The sequence below is a fragment of the Sebastes fasciatus genome, chromosome 24, assembly GCF_043250625.1.
Source record: "Sebastes fasciatus isolate fSebFas1 chromosome 24, fSebFas1.pri, whole genome shotgun sequence".
In the NCBI taxonomy this organism is placed as follows: Eukaryota; Metazoa; Chordata; class Actinopteri; order Perciformes; family Sebastidae; genus Sebastes; species Sebastes fasciatus.
In genome coordinates this window covers 11,057,707-11,078,997 of record NC_133818.1, presented here as the reverse complement: position 1 = coordinate 11,078,997, position 21,291 = coordinate 11,057,707, and the positions used below count along the sequence as shown (strand labels likewise).

At 47.3% G+C, this 21,291-nt stretch overlaps 1 protein-coding gene across 2 annotated transcripts in view; it reads right to left on the bottom strand.

Annotated features, from left to right (window-relative positions):
• Positions 1-21,291, bottom strand: part of nrp2a (neuropilin 2a) — a 56,128-nt gene that overhangs the window by 17,087 nt on the left and 17,750 nt on the right. For both annotated transcript variants that reach the window (XM_074626540.1, XM_074626541.1), the window contains exons 3-11: positions 20,242-20,423; positions 13,017-13,247; positions 11,560-11,715; positions 10,808-10,977; positions 10,078-10,233; positions 3,760-3,904; positions 1,989-2,164; positions 801-980; positions 566-710 (exon numbers count right to left, since the gene is read on the bottom strand). In XM_074626540.1, coding sequence (XP_074482641.1) covers positions 566-710; positions 801-980; positions 1,989-2,164; positions 3,760-3,904; positions 10,078-10,233; positions 10,808-10,977; positions 11,560-11,715; positions 13,017-13,247; positions 20,242-20,423 — 1,541 coding nt within the window. The remainder of the gene's footprint in view (positions 1-565; positions 711-800; positions 981-1,988; positions 2,165-3,759; positions 3,905-10,077; positions 10,234-10,807; positions 10,978-11,559; positions 11,716-13,016; positions 13,248-20,241; positions 20,424-21,291) is intronic.

Below are 21,291 nucleotides of genomic sequence, written 5' to 3'. Positions count from 1 at the left end.
ACAGTGGTGTGTGTGTGAATGTTGGGAGTCTGGAGAGTGTGTCTGTGTATGTAAGTGTTGAATGTTGTGCTATACAGCCCGGTCGTCCTGTTCAGGCACAGAGGGAGTGGTAAATAGTGAGAGTCCATATGTGTGCCGGTGTTCTGCACTGCTACCTCACATCTGGATAACAGACCACGCTGGAGAGTGAACAAACCAAATGCTCTCTTTCTCTCTGGGGACGCATTCCTTCAAACCGAACCCTGTCCACTCCCTGCTGATGAACACTTGCTGTAGCTAACTAATATCTTCCAGGTGAAACAATCTCAAAAAATCACAATCAAGCTTTCCACTTGGTGTCTCTTCTCCTCTCAAGCCTCTAATGACTCTCATGCATATCTAATGTGAGGATCACTTTTTCTGGTGAGCCGCTTTCCTCAAGGTCCATTCAGTTCTGGTTAGATCAGTTCATTACAGCGCGGCGGGGGGGGGAAATAATTCAGCCTGGAATAGAGCACTGCAGGCAACAAATTATCATACATAAAAATGCTTCCCTGTCATTTTACGCAACAGCAGAGTGTCCTACCTGGAAGGTCACAGCCCAGTATCTCCACTCTCATCCCGATTCCTGCTGGAGACCACCTCTCTGGATACAGCCGGATGTACTGGGACACGATCTCCTCAAAGTGGCGCAGCTCTGGGGTGTCGTAGTGTGTGTTACCCTCGAAGATCTGTCCAAAAACACACAAATATAAGTCTCGATGTCTGTACGGGGGAGGTTATTTGCAATTTCTCCCCGTCTATCTCCCTCCCTCACATACCTTGGGCAGGCTGGTCTTTCTATCCATGATGAAATTCCACTCCTTCCCGTTCAGGCTGTGCGCCACTTTGTACTTCCTGACGAACGCCCGGTTGTCTGTGGTCGCCCCGCTTCCTGCGTCGCCTCCCCTCGCTCCCTGGGTGATCACGCCGCGCACCGTCTTGGGCAGGCCGAGGTCCACCTGCAGAGATTAGATTCAGATAAATGCATCGTAGTGAATTTGCACTTTACACAAAACAACACATGGTTGTGTTTTATTGCAGCTGTGCTTCTTGTTTTGTAGCTCGCTCGCCTCTGGCGGCTGGAACGACGCCTGAACAAATGACACCACAAGCAGGCTGGCTTTCGTCTTGCATATTTAGCACTAAACCTACGACGGAGTATTAGGGGCCACATGGAGGTGGGAAAAAAAATCTGAGATTTCGAGAATAAAGTCATAATAATACCAGAAAAAGTCGTAATTTAATGAGAATAAAGTCATAACTTTACAAGAAAAAAGTAGTTTCCTCCTCCACAAAAGAGGCAAATTCCTCCAGGTCTGTGTGGTTATTTCTTTAGAATAAACGCAGTTTCTTGCACAATCTTGTCAAGGTCTTGATACTCATAATAATGTGGAGCTGATGTGGAGATGATGGTGGAGCCACGTTCCTCCTTTTCACACAGGCGGCATGCTGCTCTATTTCCTCTCTAAAATTACACATAAAATTACTACTTTATAATATAACAACTTTATTCTCATAATACTACGACGACTTTTTCTCGTAAACCTATTTCTTTATTCTCATAATACGACTTTTTTCTTGTAAACTTATGACTTTATTCTCATAATACGACTTTTTTCTTGTAAACTTATGACTTTAATCTCATAATCCGACTTTTTTTTCGTAAACTTATGACTTTATTCTCATAATATTACAACTTTTTACTCGTAAATTTATGACTTTAATCTCATAATATTCCTACTTTATTCTCAAAATCTCAGATTTTTTTTTTTTCCCTCAATGTGACCTTAATACTCTGTCGTACTAAACCTGACCCCGTGGCACATAATATAAAATGCACTATAGGTACCAGTAGATGCATGTATTTCGGTATTGATTTAAACATTAACATCATATTTTATTGTTGGTGACATCATCATCATCTGGAAACATGCAGTCAAAGTGTAGAATAAATGCATATCTTGTACCTGGAGCCACTCCTCTCCGGCGAGGGGCTGTGCGGGAGCGGGGAACCAGCCGGAGCGACTGGCCACCAGGCGGGCGGTGCTGGGGTTCCACACCATATCCCTGCTGGAGGAGGCGGAGATCTGTGCGTCGGGCAGCAGGCCGGACAGCAGGCCCTGCAGGTCCGAACACGGAGCATCTGGAGAGGACACAGAGACAACTTTAACCTTCACCTCAGGTGGGGGCTGATGGGAGAAGTTTCCACGGCGACCTAACATTCACTCCCGCTGTTACACATATTCCCACCTGGGAGCTGTTAAGCCTCACCACAGGATTGCACTACTGGCCACTGAGCATTAAGAGCGTAGACTGGGAGAGACTGGAGGAGAAGAGATGTGCAGCGCAGCACTACTGCTTCAAGTTCAATTAGACTGCCATTAGTGGGATAAAAGCATCCCTGCTTTGCATTCGTGTACTTCACATCTCACACAAACATTTTAAATATTGCATCTTTATATTCTCTACAATAGCATCACTGTGCATTTTATGTATATTTACAGACGGAGAGGGGTGGAAAGTTCCACGTACATGCAAAAGCACTTGGAAATGAAGCTCATTCAGAAACGGATGAGCGGGTAGCGTTGAAAGTAACTTGCCAAGGGAGTGTGTGAGAGGGAGAAATGAGGATTAAGGGGATAAGAGAGGTATAATACGAGGAGTTGGGAGGCAGGGAAGTAGAGAGCGGAAAGAGTGGAGGAAAAAAAAGCGAGAGAAATAGAGTTGGAGAGGATGAAGGCTTCGGGAAGCTGGGAGGAGAGGAAGATGAGACTCCTAGAGAGACAAACAGTGGGAGAGGGAAGGACGGAGGGAGGAGGAGGAGAGAGCTTGAGGAAGAGGAAGAGAGAGACGGGGAGATGTTAGTTGTGCTGACGGTTTAAGAGAACACAGATCAAAGTTTCATGCTGTTATGTCACTGCAAAAGCAGGAGATGTAAATAATGAATAAAAGGCGCAGGAAGTGTATATATGTGTGTGTTTGTGTCGGTGGGTGGTGTCTGTGTACATCTCAAAGCGTGTGCGTGCTTTTGAGGTCATCCGCTATATTTAGAACCTGTGTGTGTGTGTGTGTGTGTACCTGTACTGTAAGAGCTAATAGTTATTTCAATAGCAGCTGTTGAGGCTGAAGCTGAATCACAGTTTCTGATGTCAGAGTGAACGGGGGAGCCATGAATGATTGATCGAAACTCATTTCTCAATATAGACGAGCTCGCGGAGCAAAGAGGACGCTTCAAAAACGGATCTGAAGCCATGAGAGGGGGGGAAAGAGGCGTCGCCGGGGAGATGGAGACAGAGAGCGAGCGCCGAGAAGAAGAAGCGTCAAGAGCGAGGGAAATGACACTGGAAGGAAGAATAGAGTAAAAGTTTCCTTTAATTAGCCCGAGGCTCGCTATGTTTAAAAGATAGCAGGGAGGAGTGTGGGAAAAAAGTCTAAACACACATGTGATGTGTGAGTGAGTGTGTGTGTGTTCCTGGTTTTTACAGTTATTTTTTGCAGACGTTTCTTTTTTTTTAAGCAAATTTATATTTGGCGTTTCTTTCATCATGGCAGGACAACAGAAAAGGAAGGCTTCAGAGTAGGATATTGCTGGTTTGAATCCCTAAATCTCTCATCAGCTCTGTTGGAATCGCCTTTGAACAAGAAGCCGAGTCCAAAAGTGCAGCAGGAAACGAACTTTAAGAATGATTCTGGCAGAGTCGACCTTCTTTAGGGCAAAGTAAAAGTTAGAAAACACACCTGTGATCTGGCATCCGTAGATCTCGAAGCGCAGGGCGATGCCGTTCCTCCAGGTCTGTGGTCGGATGCGCACGAACCGAGCCAGGACTGGCTGCGGGACTCGGTTCAGAACCACCTCAGCTGGGTCTGTGTTGGCGTGGAAAATCTGGGAAAATAAACAGAAGAGGTTACTGTCTGAAGGAGATGCCAGTATCTTATCTCTCTCTTTCTCACACCCACCCACCCACGGTGCACGGTTTCGCTTGGCTACACGCAAAACACAGTGGCAGGCCGGACAAAGCGGAGACAACCCAAACACGGATCCGGTGTCACCGGCACAGCTGTCGATGTGTTTTGGGGTCAAAGGTTCGACATTGGGAGGCTGGGAAAACCCAACGATGGATGAGGGGTTCTCACACACACACACACTGTGCTCACTCAAACGTCCTCCGTAGAAAGCGGTGGGAGACATGACCTGACACGAGAGAAACATGATTGGCCGTCAAACGGAGGAAGTGCGTCCAGGTGGGCAGGATGCGAGTGAAATTAACTTCCCATAACATTCACTTCTTCTCCGCGAACACTCCCTTTCCTTCCATTTGCGCTCAAGCGGCGGGGTGCGGCAGCACGGGGTCGGAGGGCAAATGGAACCAGGGTGGTCATGTTACTTCCTGTTGTGGGTCGGGGAAAGCTTCCCATGATGCTCGAGGGCGTTGGATGCACATTCAATGACAGACGAGAGTCTTCCTTTATTTGTGTCACATCCATCCATCCATTTAAATGTATTCTTCAAAACCGTACTGTTGATACGTCTGCACACATCCTCTCACACCCACATCGCCTTTCTTCCTCTTGTTGGTGGCTACAAACTGAAACCGCACACAGGAAACCACAGGATCCCACATACATATACATCCTCCACACTCAGCGGAGGAAGTGTCTTTTAACGGACTGTGTTAAGTGTCATTCACTCTATCTGTCTGTGGTCGACCGGGCCCGGCTGATAGGAGACCCACTCGCAAAAACCACACTCACTAGCGTCACGGCCACTGCGCACAACGGAAAGATGGAAAGACAACTGCTACAAGCAGCTGAATTAAAGATTAAAAGGCATCATTTCTTTAAAAAAAAAGATGTCTACATGATTTCTCTTTTACTCAGGATGATCAAACCAGAGCTCCCTTAGCTTAAAAATCTGATTCCCTCTTGTTTTCATAATGCTGTTTTTCATTATAAGTGATAAAAAATATGCCATATTGGTGTAAAGTGACCTATTTGTAAAATTCCCTGTCTGGCGCATGCTTCAAAAAAAAAAAAAATGATCCAGAAATTCCATAAGCAGTGGGAATATGAGAGACTTCAAAATCCTACTCGAGGGGTTTTATTTGATTTTGGGCATGGCCTGATTTAATCAACTGGAGCTGACAGTGGTAATACAAAGCAGCGGGAGTGTTTGAACAGATAAGCGGGTCTATATCTCGGCTGTATCTGCCGTTGGATTGAGGATAGACAGCCGTTGTGTTTACCTAAGAGGCCAAACAGTGGATGTGGGCTCTTATGGGGGTTATGTAAACACCCACGCATGCTCACACACAAAGACGAGCGTATGATGGAGGGGGGGGGTTCGCCTTTCGCGTTCAAGCGGACCCATCTCTACCGCTCCCAGATATTCTGTCTGCGAAACAAAGAGCAGCATGGAAGGACAGGAAAAACAAGAAGATGACTGCAGGGAGGACGAGTCCTCGGAAGAATAGTTAAAAACAGATGAGGAGGCGGGTGAGAGGGAGAGAGGTTGAATGGAGGGCAGCAGATAGAACTGAATGAGGAATGTGGAAGAGGAGGCAGGGAGTGGCGAACAACGAACAAATTCATCACTGAAACAGGAAATGCGCCGTCCAAGTATTTATCTCTTAATAAGGCTCAATCCAATGGAATTTCCTCCATTTCGATATGAACCACAATCATTATTTAAAGTTCATAATCTGGCATCATTCAATCAGAATCAGATATACTTTATTGGGAAATTGGGCGTTACAGTCGCTCTAAAACATAAAGAAATGTAAGAAAATAGAAATAAAGGAGTATGTAACATGTAAATTATGTACATAATGCTACAATATATAACATAGTACTGTATATGTAGAGAAATATAAGTAAACTAGAAGTGCACTCGGAGAGCGCAGACCTCCGCCAAGGCAAAACAAGATGTAAACATGGCATGATGAAGTGCGCAAAAAGTTTAAAAAATGTAAAGTTCTGTAAAAGTCTGTAAAATATTCGTCCACTACAACTTCCCAGAAATGTCTTAGGAGATGCCCGTCATGACTAAGAGGCCATTAGTCGGGTGCATTACAATATTTGCCAGCTGCTCTGCTTTCTTTTCATCTTTGGATAAAAGCAGAGAATCTGGCCAACAACAAAAAGAACAATGTGTTCAATACGAATCGGCTCTCTGGAGGCTTTTAACATTTTTTCCTTTGGATGTGAGAGAACAAAGTTAGACAGAAGACTTCTTCTGTCTCCTCCACTTCCTCCCGTCTATTGTCGGGGGGTACCTGTGAGGTCGCTCATGTGACCCCTAACTCATCACTTCCAAGGTTAAAGGTTAACAGCCTGAGGAAGCAGATGGTTGCTCATTGACCAACTCATAGATAACATGGGTTACTATTTGACTAACTAGGAATGTGGCGTGAATTGGAAATGTATATTGTAGATGAGCACAGCTGCCAGCCTGCTGTCTGGACCTGCCTCTCTAATCTGCCTGACGACCGACGTGTTTTTTTTGTATATGCGAGCCGTCACGTGACGCGCAGGCGAGGTGGGCTGAATAATTAACGTTGTCATGTTGTGTCTCCTAGTGCGGAGAGTCATGAAAATATAACGAAGCCCCGCACACACACACACACACAGCAGCATGGGGCAGCCAGACTAGTTTGTGTGGACATTGGCGGGACACAGGCACCATGGGTATTTAACTATTGATGACCTCTCTGGAGAACGAGGTCACCGTGGAAGTAGTAAACACCCTCTGATGTACAAAAGAAGCTCAAAAACAGAGTAAATTTCACTGGAGTCTGGTTAGAGCGAAGATAATTTGTTCTCTGGAAAACAAGGTGTGGATAGATGTATACAATCACAGCTTGATTCATTCACCATCTCGCTCTGTTTCTGTGCTTTTTGGCACATGTCTGCTTCCTCTGCCAGTGTTTTCCTTCAAGCTGATGGCACCGCGGGGAGACGCGGCGAGCTCTGCACAAGACATTACTCGTTTCCCGGCCGCTTTTTCATCCCAGCGTCGCTCCCTCGGTCCCAGTCTCTTTTCTCTGTCCATTACACTCGTCTTCTTGCTCTAGTTATCCCCCCCCCCCCCCCCCACCACCACCACCCCTCTCTCTCCTCCAGACGTTCTCACCCTCCCTCGTCCTCGCTATGAAGATGTTGACAGTAGGAACTGGTTCCAGCTGGCCGCTCTCCTTTACTGCCTCTAAGAGGAGCTAGCGGTGTGTGTGTGTGTGTGTGAGGTTGAAGCAGTGATCCTTAGAAATTGTCCGGTGTCAAAGTGTGTGTGAGCACATGCAGTATGATGTTTGTTTAACGTATTAGCTTGAAGAACGAGTGAGTAAAAAAAGTGTCTGTATGAGGGTGTGTGACAGTGTGATGGAGGAGCGGGCTGAAACGCTGCGTGGGCGTTTTTCTCTCTCTCTCTCTCCCAGGTTACTTTGTGTGTGTGTGTGTTGGACAGATTTAGCACAGCCTCACAATGCTTTTCAGTAACACAATGCTTGGTTAGCGCTGGGGCTGATGGGATTTTCCTCAGTGTGTGTGTGCCTTTAATGTTAACAAAAAAATCATATTGTGTGTGTGTGTGTGTGTGTGTGTATCTATGTGTTGCCTCAATTCCTCAGTGTGCCAGCGTCTCATCAAGTAATGAGGTGCATATGTGAGTAGTGTGATTTAGAAATTAACAAGTCACATGGGTGTCAAAGTGAAAATGTGTTGGCGTGCAGAAAGTGAGTGAAAAACACACACACACATGTGCACAAAGCCGGTGTGACTGAGGTGATTGCAATCTGCAGCGCTGGTGTTTTTCTCTTCCGACAGCACTTTCATTTCTTTAAAAAAAAAAAAAGCGTCATTTCCCACAATCCTTTTTTTAGCTCCTCTCTTTCTGTCAAATAATCCTTATTGGCATTAAATCCTTCGGTCTTTGTTAACACGGCAAATAAGAACATCAATCTTGACAATAAATGGTGACGCGCTCTTGCTACCCCCCCCGGAATAACAAACACAGCGAGGCAAAGAGCTGCCAAGCCGATCCTTTTTATATCATGGCTGATTCATATCTGATGCACGGACACACTCGTGGCTCAACCTTCCACAAACACACGCCGACACACGCGCGCTCCCAATTCCAAAGCCACATTAGCTTCCAGCTCACTGTTAAATGACAATTAGAAGAACCAAATCCCTGTCATTATAGGACCCCCTGACGAGAATTCAGTTTCACCCACTTAAGGGCTCTTTTGGGAGCTTAGGACGGGCTAACTGGGAGTTTGTACGACAAGACCGGTGGATTAGCAGTCACGGAAGATTCAACCGCAAAAACCCGCGGGGACCCGGAGGAAGAACCTGGCTGAGCACAGTGGACTAAAGTGAGGCAAATCATGGGCTGCAAATTGTGTGCGATCAGTCTAAAGTGGTATTCCTGAGCCATCCGTCATTGTCCAGCAGCAAATACAAAGAGATCCGACGTAATCTGAGATCTCTGTATTACACATCAGAGAATGTGAACGCTCAATAAATCCTTTAAGTGTAATTCGAGAGCCCTATCACGCATGGAGTCATCTTTTCTTCATGATCATCACAAACAGATGGTATATTTAATCATATCTACATTTCATATAAATAATGTTTTGGAGGAATATTAAACTCTTCGCTTGGCTGATACTGACTCCAATGTGTCTGCTATCTTTTATTGATCTTTCATTTTTTCCTGCGTGTATGCTGAGCACATAACCAAATTTCCAAAGCGACCACTCATACCCGTCCTAAATGCATGTTGATGCATCAGTCTGAGAGTTTTTGCTCAGACGGATTAGTGGACTCAGATTACACGGAACAGACAGACATCATATACATACGTGGCGCACTGATCTCCAGACGGAGAGATCAGCCAGAGGTTATTTAAAAGGGGGGGGTCCGCGGATGTTGTATGTGTGTGTATGTGGGAGGCGTGTGGGGTAGGGGGTTCTAATAAATTGCACAGATGTTAACTTTTTAAGTCAAATCCACGTTTCGCTCAATAATCTCCCGTTTCAAATACCCCCCGTCGATCACACCCAAACCAATCACTGGCGTAGCACAGAAGGGGGCCCCCCGGTCTGTGTGGGTGTGTGATTGTGGATTAACCCTTCATACATATTCCCCCTTCACCACCACCACCATTTGCCACTCTCTATTTTTCTGCTTGAAATCCACAGTGACCTTAACCCAGATGTGAGGGACGGAGTTCAAATCCCCTGGAGACAGGCTTACTGCAACAACAACCTGCACTGTATACATTCATACACAAGCACCCCGCTGCTCTCATCACTGCCTAATTCAGTTTAAAGTGGTGCATAGGGCTCATAACTCAAAACTATCTTGCATGTATCCTGAGATTAGAGACTCTACATTCCAGACACTGTAAATACTTGATTGCTAAGTGCAGCTTGACTACATCACACACTGTTCACTCATTCATTGCAAGTCCTTGGCGTGACAGTGAGCTTTCAGCGTGGTTCGCTGGCAGTGACTGGGGAGTCTTGTTGTTGATATACATAGATTATATATTATTTATTTGTTGGCATGAGTGCCAGCTGCTATTAATGTATACTCATACCTGTCATTCCTCTTTAGTTACCGAATAGCGCTGCACTTGTGATTTAAAACACCCTGCTGCTATGAAACTCTTAAAACTTGCTCAGTCCGTCCACACCTGGTCTGACTCCACAACCGTGTGTGTTTATGAGTGTGTGTGTGTGCACGTTGGTGTGAGAGAGAGATGATGAATAGCCAGCCCAGATAAGGGCACATAGAGGACTCCATTGTTCTTGTTTGTCAGCTTGCCCTCCTCTCTCTATCTCTATCTCTTCCTCCCTCCCGTCCCCTCTTTCTCTACCTCATGACTGGGGTCACGACTCAGGTTCATAAACAGTCCTATGACTCCTTCAGGAATGTTCCATGTAGTGATACGGCTCTCGGACGCCGCACACAACAGCCTCTGTTGTTGGCAGTGTAACGGTTAGAGAAAGAGAGGAGCTTGTAAGTACAAGTTCACGTCCTTCTACTAGTTCCTACCTTGTGGTTCTTGCCGTGCCGGTAGACCATCCAGTCCTCCCCGTTGGTGCTGACCTCCAGCTTGAATGTGGTGACGTAGTAGGACTTCTGCGTCTCCTTGGAAACGGCCCCCTGTGTGGCGATGCCCGTCAGAACCTTCAGGAAGTGGAGGTCGACCTGGAAAAAAAAAGGGAGCGAAGAAGAAATTTAAAATAGATTAGAATAAAACAGAGTAATAGAGCGGCTGTAGGGATTTTATGGCGCTGATGTAGATAACAGCTGCAGCGTCTGTCCATCTGTCACACAGACAGCAGGAGATGGACGCCGACTGTGGCCTGCTGCTGCGGGAGCTTAGGTGCTGTGTGTGTGTGTGTATCGTTGCATTGTCGTGTGTAAAGGGGAGGAAGGCTGGAGGCAAAGATCAATGGCGTGGTGTTCGGATGCATTCCCGAAGAGCGCCTTCATCAATCACGCCGCGTTCCCGCCCGCTCTTGTGTGTGTCCACGTATGCGTGCACGCGCGCGGGCCGCCGTGTGTTTGAGACAGGAAAGATTGAGAGCGCAGAAGCACTTCCTTATCATCACTTCGCAGTTCCTCTATTTCCTTTTCAGCGTGTGTGTGTGTCCTCACTGTATACGAGATGCTTCTCCTCTAGTATCACTGAGACACTCTACATTTATTGTCCTCAGCGAGTGAAAGTAAAGCTCAGATCTGTGTGGTCTTTATGGTCACATCACGTTTAAAACCGCACCTGTATGAACTCCTTGTTGCTGTCCTCTGAAGGCGTCCAGGCGTTGTCGTCGTTGTTGAGGCGGGCCTGCCGCGGCAACCAGCGGTTGTCGTAGAAGGTCGTCGAGGCGGTGATCTGATCGTCGCTGATCTTCCCCGACTCCATGCCGAGCGCCATGCTGCAGTGGAACGCTGGCGGGGGGAGAAAGAGAGGGGAGGATGGAGAAAGCAGAGCGTTAATATTTGTTGACGTGGCTCTACAGTGGAGACGGAAAATAAGCTGTAAGGAAAAAAAAAAAAGAGGAAGGAAGGGAAGTTGAATAGAATGGATGACAGATGCAAGAACATTTTTTAAAGCGACTGACAGGGAAGATCTAAGCAGCACATTATAGAGCTCGGAGATGGAGACGGAAAGGTAAATCCAGACAGAGAAAGGGCAAAGGGAGACAGAAAGCGGCCCAACAGGTGAGCAGAGGCAAATTGAGGTGAAGTTAATTTATATTCTAAAAGAAGATTTTCTGAGAAACCATGCTCTCTTAGGAGAGAGCAAAACAGACCGAGAGGGGTGAGGGAGATTTAAATAGCATTAAAGTAGGCAGAGCTGAAAAGATCGAGAGGGTAAGAGGAGTGAAAGATGAAGAAAGAAAGATGAGTGTCAGCAGAGAAGAGGCGGTTGAAAGAGAGGAAATAGAGGTGGTGATAATAAAAAAAAAAAAAAGCAGGTAAACAAACCGACACAGCGCACACACTCGCTAAAAGTTATCTTGCACTCACAGTCGCTGACTTCTTTGTGCGTCATGTTGTAGCGGGCGGAGAAGCCGTCTTTGGCCACGGCCATGTCGGTGTGGAAGGAGAGGGACAGCAGGCCGGAGGACGACTGGATCTCTGGGGGGATCTTTGTCCCGCAGTACCGGCCGATCAGAGGAGACACTGCAAACACACACACACATGAATCACATTGATGTTAACATGTTTTATGTTGTTTTTTTGGTCTAGTTCCATTTTTAACTTGTTTTCAGGGTGATAAAACGCCAAAACTGGAAAAGTTTGTGCTTTTATTTTGAAAAACCGAGTAGTATCTGTTTGCATTTGCTGTCCTTTCAAAGTAAAATAGGAAAATGAGCCCAGCACTGCAAAGACAGGTTTCCAGTGGCCACGCTGCTTCAGTAAGTGTTGTCTAATGAGTCGCAGCATGCTTCCTCCCATCATTCCTCTCCTGTCCATCCCTCCATCTGCCATGTGTGTCTCAGCCAGGGCCCAGCAGGGGGACTGGAATCCCTGCCTTAACGCAAGCTGCACTGGGATCAGCTGCACACACACATACACACACACAGCAGCGAGGATTACAACAGTCTCAAGGGGAGCTCCTTCACCAGACGCCAAATTCTTCGCCCGTCCGTCTTGTCCCCCCTTTCATGCCCGAGGACTCGGCTCACTGGAACTGGGTTACACTTTAATTTCCTCCTAATTCTCAACTTTGAATGGTATAAATTGTTTTCAGCCATCAAAGCTCCCCAAATTCAAGGCTATAATTGGAATTTTAAATCCACTTGGATCCCTTTTTAGCAACTGAAAATAGAATAATTAGAGCAAATCCTCAGCTCTGTGCTTCATATTTAAAAAAAAAAAGAATTGGGAAAAGAAGAGGAGAAGTGGGAATAAACCGCTCACCGCTGCTAATGCGCTTTTCAGCAGCTCTACAGCAACTAACATCACCCTATGGCGGTCACTATCAAAGCCCTTGATATTATCCTCAAATGTTTTTTCCTCGCCACTTCCTGATCTTGGCCACTTTCGCAGCGCTCGCCACCTCCTATTGGATACAAAACAGATACGCATCGCGGGCCATCACTCTCGCTCGCCCGGGGGAGGAAGGAAGCGCTAGGTGATAAGGAGGGAGGACAGGGAGGATAGGAAGGGGGTGATGAAGGGTGTTATTATGGAGAGGGAAGAGGGGCATGGGAAAGGGCTGCTCCTTAGGGGTGTCGAGGCACTTTCGGCTCCCTGTGTGAAATAATGTTTCCTCTATGTAATGTGGAGGAATGCACGGTGAGGCTGCATACATCAAAGAGGACGACGGCTGCTCAGGAAATTGGAGACCGGTATGCAAATTTTCTGTGTGGGAATGTGGGGGATTGCGTGAGTCTGTGTGGGTTCTGAATGTGGATATGATGTGTGTGTTTCCAGGCACCTTAATAATGTGTGTTTTGAGTCGGTATGTGTGCCCTCACCTTGTGGCAGCCCGTCCCACACGTCCAGCCAGTCGTACTTGCAGTCGCCCTCTCCCACCAGCAGGGGGTCGTTCTCCAGGTCAAAGGTCAGGAACGTGAGCGTGATGTCCATGTGCGGCGGGGCGATGATCATGTAGGAGCACTCCAGGTTGTGCGGGTACTTATCCGGGAAGCCCGGGGACTCGATCATGCCGGAGGAGCTGGTGAAGTTGCGGAAGCAGAATTCCGACCCTGTTGCCGAGGATAAGAGGATAGTTAGAGAGGAATAAGCAATCGGTCGTATTAGGAGGAGACGCAGGCGGCGAGCGATCGATCACGCTCGGAGATCTCATCTGACTTGCAGAGGGTGTTTTGGAGAGTCGTTCATCACTGACAGCGCGCCGGAATATACAGTAGCTGTGGCGCACAAATACACAGTTTATGATCACTGATGGAGGAGAAAATACACAGCGAGTGAGTATCTAACGTAGCAGCGCGCCATATGAGCGGGTTAATAGCTCCGCCACCATATTTGACACACTCAAAAACAATAAAGATGTGATTCAGAAAATAAGTTATATTATGTCTGATGGCTGCCATCCTTATACGTTAAATAACTCAACGATACATGCGAGGCTAAAGCGGCTGGTAGACTGACCCCTGCTCTATATTCAAAACATTCTCTAACACTCTCTCTCACACACACACACACTCTCCACAAACGTTGTGTAATGGCTCTAAGTGGGCCCTTTGCGGCGGCTCCTCATTACCCATGCAGATTTATGCGCCCGGGGCGGCACACCTTGAGCTGCGGCAGCTGTGTGGCTCAGATCATCTACCCATCAGCCACTGCTCCGCGGCCCCGCTAGGGAGCCTGAGTCACGGCCGAGTGTTTATGGACCGGCACATCAATGAGGGTGGGAGAGAGAGAGCTGACGGTCCAGCACACACACACACAGTCTCATTCACAAACCCGGTCCATTTGCTTTCTATCTTTACATGTCGGCTATAAACAGTCTGTCTTGCTGTGTCTCTATTTTTACGCTTGCCAGGAAGGCGAGTATCTCCGTGCGGTAATGTTGCTAAGAGACAGCATTTTCATTAGCTCTCCGTCTAACTGCACATGTCACAAATGCCAACCGATGCCACTTAAATCACCGCTTCTTCTTGTGGCTATTTATAAAATGCACTCGCAGTCGGACGCTGGTTTTCCCAACTTCTCAATTACATCTAATAGAAGACACATTTCATTACTTTCCCAAGACGCTCGCAACTGGCGAGCGTCTAACTAGCATAAGGAAAAGAGTCTGTTCTGGTTGTATTTTCCCACCGTTCAGGCAGATAGGGAGGGCCAGGTTGAAGAGACTCGGGGGGATAAGCTTTCTGGTGGATTTCAAACCTGGGAGTAGTGTTGTTGCATCCAGCAGCTGAAGTGCCAGGCAGCGTTTGATAAGCAGATACACATTCGGAAAAGCAGCGTTTAGGGAGCGCAGACATTCCACGAATGGCGTCTGCAGCATTCCTCCAAGGCACCAGTCCTTATTATCAGGCAGCCCTGTAAAAGCTGAGGGGTCGGCTGGCTGCTCCGGCCCTCCCCCCTGTCTACACTCGGTTAATGGCAGAGAACTGACCCCAATCAGCACCGTCTGTACAGTATCTCTCTCGCGCCTTGTTTTTCTCTTCTCTAGCAGCTTCCTCTTGTCTGTTTTTTTTCCCTATTTCAATGCCAAACTGTCTCACATGTTTTCCTTGACTCATGTGTGTGCATTAATGCAATCTACAATGTATGTACCAGTCAGTCGATCGAACATGTTGACACGAACGTACGCGATCTTCCCACGCATGTTAAAAGCGGCACTCGACCTCTTGTGTTTCGACTCCCACACACACATCAAAACACAACCGTGGATCATCTGCCTTCATGCTGGGAGCCTGGCTGCCTACACACACACGCACGCAGTCGTGTACTTCTATCTTTGCCAGGACACTCATTGACATAATGCATTCCCTAGCCCCTAACCTAAACCTAATTCTTACCTGGACCTTAAAACCAAGTTTGAACAGTCAAACAGGCCTTTGAAGGTCTGTCCAGAGGTGAGGACCGGCCAAAATGTCCTCACTCTGTACTTCTAAAACTCAAATTGGTCCTCACAAAGATAGCTGTACAAGAACACGAACACACACACACACACAGAAAACCAGGCATGTTGAAATATGACGGCAATTTGCAGCAAGCTACCGGCAATATCTCCCGATCCCCTCGACCTCACCTCTCTGTTTGTTTTTGCGTCTACAGTTACTGAACATGAATGCAATGAATCCATTAAAATGCATGTGATTGTAACGTGCTTACAGTAAATGCAGTATGCATGAGCCCATATGCCATGTCTTTTTTTGTTGTGCACGCCTTTTTATTAAGCTCCTCACATGTGTATCTTTTTGCTGCTGGCGTGTTTGTCTCCCTGCGTGAGTGCTGAAGGTGTGTGTGATGACTTCACAGCGAGCGTGAGACCCAGTAACACACTGGCCTTGTTTCCTTACTGGGTCACGGTGCAGCAGTCTGGAGCCCTGCTGCCGAAAAACTTCAATCTGAGCACAGCTTGACTCCATCGCCTCCAAACACACCACTCGTGTGTGTTTTTACACACACACGGAATAGTCGCTTCGCACACACTCACGCGCAGCCACGTGCCAACGCTGTGTGCGTGCATGTGCTCATATATTTGGGTATGCATGAGTACCTTCTCATTAGTTCACAGTGTATGAGCACGCCAAAAACAAGTCCCCGTTACTGCCTCCCCTCCGTCAACCCTCGGCCCGTGTCTTACACACACACACATGCTCGCCTTATGCGCGGCCCCGGTTGGTGTTTGCGTCGCACCGTGAGCTGCCATTTGGCGAGAGCTGTGTGCTGGCAAAGAAGGGGGAGGTCATGGTGTGAGTGCGAGCGTGACGCATGGGGGGCGAGAGGGCGAGTTGCTGGGTAGAAACCACTCGACTCTCGCACATGAGTGCCTGATGTAGTAGCAGCTCCACATGTTGTGTCAGGGCAACCCCCTCACTCCCTCCCTCCCTCCTCCTCTCCTTCGTTTCCCTGTCTTCTCAGCAGCGACAAGCCGAGTCTGTGTTCATTCACTCTTTTAACTCGTCTGCCGTCGCCTCGCTCGTCCTGTCCTCGGCACGCAACTCTCGCTGAGGGCTCACCTCGGCGCGCGGCACATCAAAAAACCGTCTCGCCCCTCCTCCGCTCTCTACCTGTCTGTCTCCGTCTGACATGCATCTGCTGCTCAGACACACCTAGTCTCTCATGTAACCCTGCTGGAGCGCACTTCCACATTTCATTGAAGAAAAATCTCTCCCGAGGCATCTGGGGAGGGGTGTGTGTGTGCGTGAATGTGAAGGGGCGTGGAGTTGGGCTGGAAAATCCACAATAACAACAACAACACCGCGAACAAGAAGAAGACCCAGGAAAAGAAAAACAGCGTTGTCGGCGCGCCGCAGCTCGACACTTTTATGGACCCAGAGAGACATCAGTCTGGTGCAGCTTTATATAGAAAGGAATGCTCCTCGTAAGTCACGTATCACGCTGATGCCTCTGTTATGTGTTGAGGAATGGAACGCCACCATCAAGTTGTTTTAATCTTGAAAAAAAAAGCAAAAAGCCTCCTGCTGTTTGTGATCATTTGATTTCCTCATTCATGGCATTTGCTCATCGTGTCTTATCATTTCATCACTGATCAGTTTTAAACACTCTTTGCGCTCATCCAATTTATTTATTCATGAATTTAATTTACCTTTGCTAGTTAATGACTCCATTTCAGTGTTGGCATGAATAAACACCACATATAGTAACAACCGTTGGCATTCAAATCTATGCGATGGCAGCAGAAACACACACATCGGCAATGTTGTGACTGGCACTTGGTCGGGGGTCCCGCCTAAGGCTGCGTGCGCTCCCCGCCGCGACCCCACAGATGCCACCGCAGCGGTCACGGAGGGGACCCAACGCCCTGGGGTGCTCCCGGCCCCGGCGTCTTAACTCGGGATTGGCTGCGACGTTATCTGCCCCCGCCGCGCTAGTGGTGGGCTTTGGGGGGAACTGGGGAAAAAAAGGGGGCTTGACTGGCAAGTCTTCCCGCTGTAGCCGTGGTAACAGCGTCAGCAGCACATGACTGTAAGTGAAAGTGTATTAGGGATGGGTGGGGTGTGTGTGGGGGGGTGGTAGTCGGGCTGAATAAAGGGTTAACCACGCATGAGTAGGAGCAAAGTAGGCCACAACAATAATGGGGAGGAGGGGAGGCATGCACTTTCACTGTACGCCGGGATTAAGGCATACGTGTACTGAATGTGTGTGTGTGTGTGTGTGTGTGTGTGTAAGGTGGATGGATGTTGTTTTGGGGCAAACGCTCCCCTCGGGAGATGTACTGGAGGGTGGAGGGGTATCAGGATGGATGTAGAGTCAAAGGTCGACTCCTGCTCCTCCTCGCTGGAAATAATTAGCTTTTGCGGCACTGTACCCCATTACACTTACACACACACACACACACACACACACACACACACGCGTTGACACAAACAGATTGCTTGTCCAGCTCGAAAACCCCCTAGAGTTGTTACAGTCACCGCTTATGTAATAGGGTTGAATGAACAAAACAAAAACAAGCCGCGGTGTCATTAGTTCATAGTACGGAAAAGCGGGCCAAGATGTGCGTCTCACACTCACAAACACACACACACACACAGCCAAAAGCAGACACACACTGTCTGACATCTAGACACAGTGTGGCGGGGTCGGCCTGGCCCGTAAGCTGTTTAATATGGGAAGGAAGCTGAACACACATCTCCCCAGCTGCGTGCTGAGATTTGGATCTCTGCGAGGACGCACCCTTTAAAAACACATACGCCCCCATAAACACTCATAGACAAACACACTGTACACACAAATATTGTGCTCCAGTGCAATCTAGGATTTTCCTCACACTTTCGCAGCTTTCATAATGACAAAATACATCAAATCATATGTCAGTAAAAAGTCTTCCGAAGCCGCTCAGTAATTACAGGTACACAGAAAAATGCAACTAAAATCCATTAACGAGGGTAAAAGTAATGGCGGCGCAATTACTTCCACTCCGGTAAATAAACACATCTCCGCCGGGATCGCCGCGTTCCCGTCAGAAGTTGTGAGCTGTGTTTAGTGGAAACCTCGTGGCCCGGGCCTGCCACGCTAAGACAAACAGCCGTGATGAGAAGAGCGTGCAGGCGCTGGAGACGCCGTAATTAACACATGGCCTCAATCACGCATCCTGAATACATTTTCACTCTCTGACTCACTCCTGCTTTTGACGGCCTATATCTCCCTTCACCCCAATCATTTCCCCACCATGTCTCTCTCTCTCTCTCTCTCTCTCTCACAAACATCTATCCTCCCGCCTCCGCATACATACAGACAGACAGAATCTCACACAACAAGCAGAGTGGAACCACCCACACATGCAGCGAGCAGACACCTACATGTGCTCACATGGTGACACAATCTCTTATGCCCCCTGAATTTATACCAGGATCTTGTTAAAGCCATGGCAACCGCATCCCCCATCCAGCAGCCTTCAATCCATCTGTGTGTATGTGTGTGTGATACAGATGCAATCTACACTATTACATCGTCGGGGTTCGAGCTGGTGGCCTTGGTAACGGAGCTGAACGTCAAATGTGGGTCACATTCGTTTGACACAAAACCGGAGAAGGTAGGAGGTGATAACTCAGCGCTCTCTGTAGGGATGAATGCTCATTTATTTGTGCTCCATAAACCCTGACTTTTCTTCAATGGCTTTTTAATAGAAACACTCCTTTCATTTTTTGTTTTTCAGTCAAAATACATTTAGAGTGCTAAAAGTCAGAATTTAAATGAATGGGGCGCCAATCAGCTGGCTCTTGGACATAAATCTCTCAGGTGCCTCAAGGCCGCCTGACCACTTCACCTCTCCTTCTACTACACACACCTCACCACCTCCACCTCCACAAAAACAAATACACTTCCCACTACAATCTCACCTGCAGTGTGCGCTCCACCTCGTGCACTTCGGCGACCTCGAGAAAATTCCATTTCGGCACACGCACACACTCATCCCCATCAATCTCCTCGCCGCCGCCTCTACCCATAAACCTTTAACCTTTAAGTCCAACTCCAAGTTGCCTTGAAGCTCTCTCCATCATCCCACCGCCACCTCCTACACCAACCCACCCCCCCCCTTCATCTTCCCAGAGGAAGCGGATCCCGCTCCAATTAAGCAAGCATTCCTCACATGCTTTCAGGAGGCTTGAAAGTACTTTTTCTCCTCCTCTCTCTTTAACTTTTGTTTATATGCACGGCTGCCTCTGCTGATGTAAATTGTTGTAAGAGAGTTGGGGTGAATGATCACAGGTTTCGGGCCATTAACACGGGGCAAAGACAAAATCATTAACTTAAGTATTAAAGCACAGCATTTTGGTTCAGAGTTGCGTTTCCCACAGAGGTCTTTGAATACATTTAGATAAATGATATGCTATGAGCAGTGGAGCCCGGCCAACTGTGGTGACAGACACAGAGTAGCTCTGGCACTTTTAGCGAGATTACGTCCGTATCGTAAAAATAAGCAACATGAATCAAACATGAAGCTGCTGCTATGCTTTGTATTCCAAACCGCACATCAGCATAATGTAAAACTGAAACAAGATTATAATAAATCAAAGCGTAAAAGATCAGCATATACATTTCTAGCTAGCATAATATTTAGCTTTAAAGGTGCAGTGTGGAGGATTTGGTAGCATCTAGCAGTGTGGTTGCAGATTGCAACCAACTGAAACTTCTCTCGTAGGACGAAAACAAGAAAACACAAATGGCTCTATCTAGTGCCAGTGTTTGGTTTGTCCGTTCTGGGCTACTGTAGAAATATGACGGAGCATTTAGAAGAAGACGTTTCAATTGGTTGCAATCTGCAACCTCAACACTATTGCCGCCAAATCTTACATCCTGCACCTTTAAGTAAATGCCATACACTTGGCAGATTTAAAATGGAATTTTAAACTAAATACTATAAAATAACAATTAATACATCAATAATGATATTGTAAGTGTGACTATACAATAAAGTATGTTGCACTTTTGATCAAATTACAGAGCTGATTAGCATTATAAACCGAACTTTGAGCAACCAATCACACACATCTCTCTTCTTCTAAACTGCCAATCATGTTTCAGGTCCCTCACCTGTCTTGAAGATCTCGTAGCGCAGAGAGAAGCCCGCCCCCTGGTGGGCGTAGTCCGATACAAATCGGATCTGGAGGGAGGCTCCGGATGATATGATTGGCGCCGGGGCGATGTTGCTGCAGTGTCGACCCAGAACGTCGGCATTCTCCGAAGTCCCGTCGCGGATCTCGATGAAGTCATACCTGAAGAGAAATAACAAAGAAAGAGGGTTATTTCCTGTTTGCTTTAAAGAAACATTTCCCCGCAGAAAACAATCTTCAGTTGAGCTTATTAATGCAGCAGGAAGGAATTAAGAGAGGTGAAGAGATAAAAGGAGAGCGGCGGAGCGGTGGGGAGATAAACATAGATAGATAGTTATGGGGTTATGCAACAAGCTAAGCTAATAAAAACCAGACAGGTGTTCCCATCAGAGTTCAGCCTCAGGACAGAATACACAGTGTCCAAGCGAAGCATTCAGGAACACAACATTAAGACACAAGTAAATATATCTGCCACGGACCTGGCTCTCAGTCAAAGCTCCTCCACCTTACTTGTGCTCTTTCCCCTCAACTGCATTCAATAAATTTAGCTCTTACAACCCATTGTTGCTCGGGACAACGGGCTCAGATCCCTTTTACATCAGCTCGGGGCGAGCAATCCCCCAAATCACTGAATGTTGGATCACAAGGAAAGAAGACGGAGGGAGGTGCTGTGATTCAAACAGAAACGTACTCAGAGGGCGAAGATGCAGGCAAACAGACGGCTGGATGGATTCATTAATAAGAAGCGTAAAAATAGACAGTCATGAAAAAGTAAAGAGGCGAGGGCTTAGAGAGAGGAAAGGTGACGGCGTTGGCCAAGAAGAATTAGCATAGATAAACGCGAATTGCTTCCACATGCTTGAGCCCTCAGCTCATTATAACCTTTGACTAGCCGACTGACCCCGAACGATGAAAGCAAATTCTTAACTGTCAGGTCAGTGTGTGTTTATGGGAGTAGAGCCCACCTGGCTGATCCAGAATTAGCTCATAGCGCCGTGTGTCATCCCTCTAACATTATTAGAAACATGCA